Consider the following 10,051-nt stretch of genomic DNA (forward strand, 5'->3'; position numbering starts at 1 on the left):
TCAAACAAACTATTCAGCTTAGCTTAGCTTATAATATTAGTATAGATATATAATCGCACGGGAACGGCAACTTCGTAGGTGCAACCGCGTGTGTCTTCTAATTAGTACCAATATTGTAAAGAAGAAATATTTAATTGTTTTCATTGATTAATGAAACTACTGGATCGTGCCGCTTTGCAAAACCAGCTCATGACTAAGGGCCCCGTAAGGGTTCAAAACTAGTCGGGCATACTCCGACGTTGTATCGCGTGAGTTTTAGACGTGTTTCATAATCAATTAATATGAATAACACTCACAATAGATTAAATTCTAAAAAAAGAACTGGATATAGTAATCGACTTGGTAGGTATTACATGGATCTCACAACTTTTTACGGTAGAAGAACTGAATTGCGAGAATTGGTGTATTTTTTTTTACAAGTTTTGTAAACCATACCAGGTTATTGACTCTTAGTATATAATAAAACAAATGTTATATATTTATTTTTTATTTATAACACAAAAATAATTTAACTTACAATTATTACTAAATGCTGTAAGATAATACTGGTATGTTAATATTACTCGTAAGTTTAAGGTAAAAGGTTTTCTGCTATTGAAACAAATCACTGTCGATTACAGAAAATTTTTACTTATGAATTTACGATGTAAAAAATTGGTCAGTTCTTACAAATCCTTGAATTCATGTCTACACAGCCTTTATAAGACATTAAATCAAGTTTTATTTTAATTAAAAATCTTGAAGAGGTTGTTATTAATAATGTATAAGAAAAATCATGGAAAAATTGATTTAAGTCATGATTTTTGAGAAGTTGCTCTAGGAGTCTAGGTTTTGTTCTGTAGACAGCGCTTAGAGTTGCCGTTTTGTCTGCGTTGACATCAAGATAAATAATAATTATGGACATTAATTTAATATGGATAATAATAAAGCAGTAGAACTATTAAAATTAATACGGAATCCTAAAAATGGCGCTTGTCATGTGACGTCACCACAATGGCGGAGGTGTTTACTGTTTACCCCAGTTAAATTATCTATGGCGTTAACTTTGCGTTTTGATTTTGCATTTGCATGCGAGACATTAAAAAAAAGATAACATTCAATGATAGTTTACATCGTCTTTCGCGGACCAAGTCGCGCGCGTCCTTTAGTTTACTTATGCATATGTCTATATACAAGTTATATATAATATTGCAGCCTTAAAAATACGTTAATTACGCGTCGTACATAGCCTGCAGTCTGTTCTCGAGCGTATCGTCAAAGGGATAGAATCTATAATCGCTCGGCACCATGCGGCCCCAGAAATCTGGCATGTCTTCAGCACCGAACACTGATATTTTAGACTTCTGTACACCCTCGGGCTTGAACTCGTGGAAATTTTGAGGCAACTGTAAATAAATACAGATGATTAAAATCGATGTAAATGGAAAGTAAACCCACTGTTGAATTTTGAGTAACTACCTATTTGAGTGTTTTGTCTTGTAATGTAATTACGTTAGTAGCGATATTTCGAAATTTGTAATTTTTAAATGGTATTCCAGTCAATATTGTTAGCTTATTGCGTCTGACGTTAGAAAAACTTAGGTCCTTCAGAATTTTACTGAATTATATTGTGCAAGAGCCATTTAAGTACAATGTAATGGTAACATGACACGAGGGCATGCTCCTGGGCGCATTCTCTAAGGTCTCAAGGACTTAATAAGGGTTCCTACGTAAGTGATGTTAATTTTATATTCATATCTATATATTAAAAAAAAGGTTTTTATATAAAGTTTTTATGACAGTGATACTATAACTATGAGGGTAAGTGGTTTTTTGCGTTTAGTTCTCTGCAAAGAGTATATAATCACTACGCGATAGTTTTCTGTTGAGAAGTATGTACACCGTCATGCTGCTCGTCGAGTTAGTGATTTTGTGCGATGATGTTTTGTGGTGTAATTTTTAGTGTGGGCATGGAGTATATATCGGGCAGGGTAATGAGTGTTTATGCATTCTAAAAGGGTCCAAGGTCACAAGTTCAAGCTCGAGATCTTTTTACCACAAGACGAGACAACTACCCGCTGGAGTATATATCGGGCAGGGTAATGAGTGTTAATGCATTCTAAAAGGGTCCAAGGGCACAAGTCCAAGCTCGAGATCTTTTTACCACAAGACGAGACAACTACCCGCTGGAGTATATATCGGGCAGGGTAATGAGTGTTAATGCATTCTAAAAGGGTCCAAGGGCACAAGTCCAAGCTCGAGATCTTTTTACCACAAGACGAGACAACTACCCGCTGGAGTATATATCGGGCAGGGTAATGAGTGTTAATGCATTCCAAAAGGGTCCAAGGTCACAAGTCCAAGCTCGAGATCTTTTTACCACAAGACGAGACAACTACCCGCTGGAGTATATATCGGGCAGGGTAATGAGTGTTCATGCATTCTAAAAGGGTCCAAAGTTTCCAAAGTCCTGGGATCTGCTCGAGATGTTTCTATCACAAGATGATGCTACAATTACTAGTTGCGTAATAATACAATAGACTTACCTTCATGGAGTCGGGTCCGGGTCCAGGGCCCCGCTTCCGGCGCAAGTAGTTGAAGCAGCAGGAGCGGAAGTGGCGCGTGCCGCACGCCGCCGCACACTCGCTGCCGCACGAGTCGCACGACAGGCTGGCGGCCCACAGGGTGCTGCCTGCGGGACGAAAGGTTCTAGTAGTTTTAGCCGTTGGAGCAGCATGGTGGGTCTAAGCACCATATTTCTTCTCCTATGCTTGGTCTGGATGTGGGTAACAGCTCACCCGGGGAATCCGCCAGTAAGATTCTTTGTGGTTATTACGAAAATAGGGTAATATTTTGTATCGATGAATTTTTTATAAACCCAGCTAATATTGTCTTTTAAACATGCATGGAGTAAATAAAATAATTTAAACATATTTTAGACAAATAAACACCCAAGAGATATTTCTTATATATAGTAAACTACCGAATGCAAAGCAGAAGCAGTCATTATGAATAATAATTGATTTATTTGAGATTTTCTGAAAAACAAACAGAAGTAAATAAACTCACCTATCGATACGAACTACTAACTAAACCTTTTTTCTACATTCACTCTGAAAACAGAGCATTGTCAGTTGTTGTCTATAATGTTTCAATCGTACATTGTTAATAGCAAAATAAACAAAACTAATTGTAGAGTAGTTGAAAGACATTGATTTTGAGTTTAGATACCTGAGTCAAAGTCGACAGATGGCGCACCTTCCCTTTTATGTCGGCTAGGATCCGCGCGAGAGGCTAGCAACAACAAGCAGCTAAATTAACTAAAGCAAGTAGATAAGTTAAAAAACATATAATGCTTTGCATAGATACTTGGAGGCAATAGGACTTAAGTTGGGTAATTGGGTTCCATTTTCACCAAAAGTAAAATGAATAGCATACTAAAGTAATATAAATGTGAATGTGAGTTTGTTGTTACGAAACGAATAAACTGATTTTAAAAATTCTTTTGCCAAACGCTACGTTATCAGCGAGTAGCACCGACTAAAATAATGACCTGCTATAATTATATTAATATATAGTAATATTTTCACATCGTAAGTTAGGTAGAGTCCTTTTCATGAAAGAAGTCCCGCGGCTAAAACCTGAACTAAAAATTGACAACGCCTTACACAAATGAAAATAAAACCGCCATTACCAAACGACAATAAGCGCCATTAAGACATCAGGGCCGCCTCTGTGGGACTTCTTTCATGAAAAGGAATAAACTCTGGGTTACGAATAATGGCGTTAGATTCTTTAATTTGCTAATCACACTTCACACTAATATTATAAAGGTGAAAGTTCGTGTGTAAGTGTGTAAGTATGTTTGTTCCTCCTTTACGCTGCGGCTACTGAAGCGGTTTGATTTGAATGGAAATAGATTTTACACTGGATAAAGGCTAACATAACACATAGGTTACTTTTATCCCAAATCATCTTATATACCTAAATTTCATCTACTTTACAACAAACCCCAACAGCTTAATTGTAAAGTAAAGAGTTTTTAAAGAGGCCTAACACACCAAGGGGTGGTGGTTCAATCCCCGCTCTGGACTATTGTTGTACCCACTCCTAACACAGTCTTTGCCGAATAATTGGAGGGCAAAGGAGTATTTGTCATATTAATAAAGGTATAACATGATAAATATGTTGTAAACATAATATAACAAATGTTAGTAAACATTTTTACTTACCAATAAGTAATAGTGACACTATGGCGGTAACTTTCAACATGTTTTCAAGTTCAATGCAAGAACAAAACGCAATACAAGATGGCCGCCCTGTGCGCGGCGCTGGAGTGACGGCTCGACGTCGGAACCGCCTTTTATATAAAACTGAAGTTTGTTTTTCCCGTAGGAGGCGAACGCGATTGAAATATTTATTTAGCGTAACTTTACCCCTTTTACTTCTCCCGAGTGGATGGGAAATATTTAGAATAACTAAGTAATAGAGTAGGTATACACTTGACTTGAAATGTCAAGAATTTTCACAAATCAGTCGTTTAGTGCCGTGGTTATGTGGCTTGGTATCACAAGGTCCTGGATTCTAGGCTATGTGATAATGTTTCTAAGGGTTCCGTACCAAGTATAAAGTTGAAAGGGGAATACCCACCGGCCCATACAACGTCGAAACCCAGGTATACCCCGTATAAAAGTATATGGAGATGATAAATCCGATCAAATCATAGATAAACTTTTAGGATTTAAAGACAGTTATTTCCGGTGGTTCTTGCAGAAACAGCTTTAATTAATACGTCTGGCTTGGCACCGCCTTCAAATTGATCAGAAGGTAGCACATTCGAGGGTGTTTTGCGTTTTTTAGTTTATTTTTCGATTGTGAAGTCTGTTCAATTTTTTTTTGTTAAAAAGATTGTATTTAAAAACTGATTACAAAAACTAACGAAATAAGATGGAGTATTTTTTATTGGTAAAGATCCACTTAGGAACGATGATCCACAGTGAATCTTTACAAGCAGCGTGGTGAAGCCGGTGAAACCTATAAATAAAAACAAAAAGCACGCGTCTCCTTGACAACCGCATATACAAACTTTTTTCTTAATTTGTATTTAAAAATTTAATACTTACAACAAATAACGAATCGACTGCAGTCGGCGACGTCTCGGGGGCAGGCGACGGCGTCGCCGACTGAAGTCGTCGGTAACAGCTGGCGCTCGTATAAAGTCGTATAAATGAACACTTATGATTTCCACGTAACACTTACTAGTTATCAGGTATGCCGGTTTCCTCACGATGTTTTCCTTCACCGTTTAAGACGCGTGATATTTAATTCCTTACAATGCACACAACTGAAAAGTTGGAGGTGCATGTTTCGGACCGGATTCGAACCCACTCTTCGGAATTGGAGGCAGAGGCCGCTGGGCTATCACGGCTCATTATAATATTAGCGTAGATAAATTATTATTCTATGGAAGTAAATATTTTGTCGAGTCTATACACGCACGGCTAACTTGATTTGAGTTTTATGCATTTTTATTGAAAATATTAAAACTTTGAAATTACTTATCCTAACGCCTTTGATGGTTCATTTTACTCAATACTAGGCAACGCCCCGCGGTTTCACCCGTCTAGTTTCCGTTAGAATATTATGGAAAAACTAGCGGACGCCCGCGACTTCGTCCGCCCTTAGACCTCTTTAATCCAGCTCTTACAATAGTATCGCTGTAAAAATCGAGTTACTTCTCCCGTTTTCCCAACATTTCCCTTCACTGCTCTGCTCCTATTGATCGTAGCGTGATGAAAAGTATACTATAAACTGCCCAAATAGGGATGATGACAGTTTTTTAAATTGTATATAAATTAAGAGTATACTAATAGCAAAGCAATTTTGTAAAAGTAACAGGGTATCTGCGATCATTACTTTCGGAGCTACAGGGATTTTACAGGGTCAGATTTGCGGCGCTGCCGCGGATCCCTGAAAAACGCTCCATACAAAATGGCACGATTTAGTGACGTCGTTGGCTCGTTGATCGTTAGGTTTGTATGGGCGTTCAAACGAAATTACTAATATCTTTGTTATTTGTGCGTTTATGTTTATAGTTCAAATATTAAAAAATGTCACATTTAATGTAAGGAATCTAAAACTGTATGAATTTTCATATAATTACGATAAAAAAATTTAGAAGGAAATGAGAAGGCTGACCTGCTAGTAAAAAGTGCATGTTTAGAAGGAAATGAAATTTTTATTATGCCGAGTTATTCAGAGGTTACAGTAAAATACAAAAGTCAAAATCACGATTTGTGGAAAGAATACTTTGACCAACGATCCAAGGAAAAGGGTATTTGGTATCGTACAATCCAGAGTCAGCCTTCTAGAGTTCCTTGGTTTCAATCAGGAAAAATAAGAAGATTTTTAATTAAAATAGCAAATCGATTACGATCTGGACACATTCCATCAAATAAATTTTCATTTTTAATGAAGAACTCGGAATCGCCAAATTGCGAAATATGTGGAGTGATTGACGATGTACAACATTTATTGATGGAATGTGTTAAAAATGGTCAGGAAAGAGAAGACTTAATCAGTGATTTAAACTTAAATAGGAAAGATGTAGGTTTGTTTAATACCATCATGGCTTTTCCAATGTCTGGGGAAGCCAGGACGGTGTATGATCTTTGTTTAAAAAAGTAGTTTTTAAATTAAGTAGTTTAATATATAATTCTTTTAAGTTATACTGATTAGGGTACGATAGGGCTGACATATTTTTTGTAAAATAAAAGTCCTTAAAAAATTCTAGATTATAAAAAAAAATTACGATAAAAAAAAATTAATAGATTTTGAAATTTTATAATCTTAATTATTTTGCAAATATCCAGACAATCTTTGTTTTTTATGTATAAATTAGTTAACATTGACCTTATTTACCCGAATGTATCATAAAAATCAATATATTCAAACCTAGTCATCATCCCCATTGTACCAAGTTTCGTTAAAATCTGTCGAGTAGTTTTTGTTTCTATAACGAATATACAGACAGACAAAAAGACAAAAACTTTACTAATTGCATTTTTGGCATCAGTATCGATCACTAATCACCCCCTGATAGTTATTTTGGAAATATATTTCATGTATAGAATGGACCTCTCTACAGATTTATTAGATTGGAATTTGTCAAAATTTATTACTTCGCCTACCTTAAAACGTGTCGCAAATTTTCAACATAACGTAATTGCTATCTTCTATCATCATTACTAATTATAAAAAGCTGAAGAGTTTGTTTGTTTGAACGCGCTAATCTCAGGAACCACTGGTCCGATTCGAAAAAATATTTCAGTGTTAGGTAGCTCATTTATCGAGGAAGGCTTTTGGCTCTACAGTATCCCCGTATTTATACGGGAACGGGAACCACGCGGTTAAAACCGCGCGGTGACAGCTAGTATTGTTTATATACCCGCGTAGTTGCAGTTCCTGTGGGAGGGGTAGGCCAATAGTCCCAATGCAGATTGGCAGACTTCACACACGCAGAGAATTAAGAAAATTCTCTGGTATGCAGGTTTCCTCACGATGTTTTCCTTCACCGATTGAGACACGTGATATTTATTTTATTAAAATGCATACAACTGAAAAGTTTGAGGTATGTGCCCCGAACCGCATTCAAACCCACACCGGAATCGGAGGCAGAGGTCATATCCACTGGGCTATCACGGCTATTGAATATCTATTATGTTCAAAATCTTGCGTTAATTCAACAGTCATCTATACTAAAATGAAATGAAATGAAAATTGAAATTAAATGAAATTGTTTGTTTGTTTGATTGAACGGAACTACTGGTCCGATTTGAAAAATTCTTTCAGTGTTAGATAGCCCATTTATCGAGGAAGGCTATAGGCTATATATTATCCCGCTATTCCTACGGTAACGGAAACCACGCAGGTGAAATCGCGCGACGTCAGCTAGTAACTACATAAGTAGCTCATTCTCGTTTGAAAGTGCGAACCAAACTGTCAAATTATGCGAGTGTATACACTTTCTTACTTTTTGTGCAGTCAATAGGGATGATGACAGTTTTTTTTAATTGTATATAAATTAAGAGTATACTAATAGTAAAGCAATTTTGTAAAAGTAACAGGGTATCTGCGATCATTACTTTCGGAGCTACAGGGATTTAAAGAGTCAGATTTGCGGCGCTGCCGCGGATCCCTGAAAAATGCCCCATACAAAATGGCTCGAAGTAATGACGTCGTAGGCAATGTAATGATCGTTAGATTTGTATGCGCGTTCAAACAAAATTACTAATATCTTTGTTATTTGTTCGTTTATGCTTATAGTTCACATATTAAAAAATGTCACATTTAATGTAAGGAAGCTAAAACTGTATGAATTTTCATCTAATTACGATAAAATATTTTTAATAGATTTTGAAATTTTATAATCTCATTTATTTTGCAAATATCCAGACAATCTTTGATTTTTATGTATAAATTATCATTGACCCTATTTACCCGAAGGTATCATAAAAATCAATATATTCAAACCTAGTCATCATCCCCATTCACTATAGACAAAATACTTGACTGCGTGATATCGACACGCGAGCCTAGAGTGGGCTCATCATATTATTTTACTATTCAACTGCAAGCTGTACGTGGCAAACTACATTAAGGAAAACCCGAATCTATGAGTTTCCTCAGACATACAGTGATAAGTTATAAATAAAGACGTAATGAACGCCCTTAGCTTGCAATACTGCGTCAGAATAGAATACAGTAAGTGACTGTGACGTATCTATACTTCTGTAACATTATCTTTATATATATATTACCGATAATGTGTAGACAATGTGTGAAATATTATTGATTTTATACATTTCCTAGGTACTTTTTATATTATCTGATGATTAGCCGGTAATGTACGTATGACAAGAGCAGTCTTAATAATGCTGCGTGTAAATTATAAACGCACGCGGTGTGTAATGAGTTTATTGCATAATTTTGTGTAGTTTCGACTCGACATCCAGAGAAAATCCCCTACAACAACACAAACTTTACCTATTTATAATATTAGTATATACTAGTATATAGATAGATTAATATGGACAACGAAATAATATACTATAGACATGTTACGTGCCTACAAAATCATTGTAAAAAGTGGTCCAAATTCAGCGACTCCAGTGAGCGCACATATGCACAATTTTGTGTTATTTACATTATACTTATTTAAATACAGTTTTTACAGGCCCACAAAACACAACTCGACATTGAATACAATATTCAGGTATTATTTGTTTAAATACTATTTTTAAGTTTACTACTATTTGACGGCCTCCGTGGCGCAGTGGTATGCGCGGTGGATTTACAAGACGTAGGTCTTGGGTTCGATCCCCGGCTGGGCAGATTGAGATTTTCTTAATATGTCCAGGTCTGGCTGGTGGGAGGCTTCGGCCGTGGCTAGTTACTAGTACCACCTTACCGGCAAAGACGTACCGCCAAGCGATTTAGCGTTCCGGTACGATGCCGTGTAGAAACTGAAAGGGGTGTGGATTTTCATCCTCCTCCTAACAAGTTAGCCCGCTTCCATCTTAGACTGCATCATCACTTACCATCAGGTGAGATTGTAGTCAAGGGTTAACTTGTAAAGAATATGAAAAAAAAAAGTTTACTACGCAACTCAATAAAATTAAAGCAATTACGCACTACTAGCGGATGCGTACGACTTCGTCCGAGTGAAAATCAGTGCAAGCATTCAACCCCAATTGCATCACTATAGAGGTTGAATTAAAAAAAATCTTGAATCACATTGTATTTGTATTTTTTTTATGATTTATAGACAATTTTTCAAAAGTTATAACTCTAAAAATGTAGGACTTTCCATACAAACTTTCAACCCCTATTTCACCCCTTTATATTTTTATTGTAGGGTCAAATAGTATCCTATGTTTTGCTCCAAAATCCCATATACCATTACACTAGAATTAATATTTATTCTTTTCCGCCAATTAATACTTATTTTTTTAGCCGTGAAAAGTAACAGACAGACAGACAGACTTACTTTTGCATTTATAATATTAGTATA

The 10,051-nt window shown here is 36.2% G+C and overlaps 1 protein-coding gene across 1 annotated transcript; it reads right to left on the reverse strand.

The window, feature by feature from the left end:
* Positions 1-489: 489 nt before the first annotated feature.
* Positions 490-4,593, reverse strand: LOC112045720 (uncharacterized). The gene is made up of 4 exons (XM_024082010.2): positions 4,212-4,593; positions 3,211-3,273; positions 2,526-2,671; positions 490-1,385 (listed from the first exon to the last, which is right to left on the reverse strand). The coding sequence occupies exons 1-4, from the start codon at positions 4,249-4,251 to the stop codon at positions 1,212-1,214; spliced, it is 423 nt and encodes a 140-aa protein (XP_023937778.2). The 5' UTR covers positions 4,252-4,593; the 3' UTR covers positions 490-1,211.
* Between the last annotated feature and the right edge of the window lie 5,458 nt (positions 4,594-10,051).

The sequence above is a fragment of the Bicyclus anynana genome, chromosome 26 (assembly GCF_947172395.1).
Source record: "Bicyclus anynana chromosome 26, ilBicAnyn1.1, whole genome shotgun sequence".
NCBI lineage: Eukaryota > Metazoa > Arthropoda > Insecta > Lepidoptera > Nymphalidae > Bicyclus > Bicyclus anynana.

Coding starts and splice junctions, on each gene's coding strand:
- LOC112045720 (XM_024082010.2), bottom strand. CDS start 4,251: ATGTTGAAAGTTACCGCCATAGTGTCACTATTACTTATTG. Junction 2,672..3,210: donor ATCTGTCGACTTTGACTCAG/GTATCTAAACTC, acceptor TTCGTCCCGCAG/GCAGCACCCTGTGGGCCGCC. Junction 1,386..2,525: donor CCGGACCCGACTCCATGAAG/GTAAGTCTATTG, acceptor ATTTATTTACAG/TTGCCTCAAAATTTCCACGA.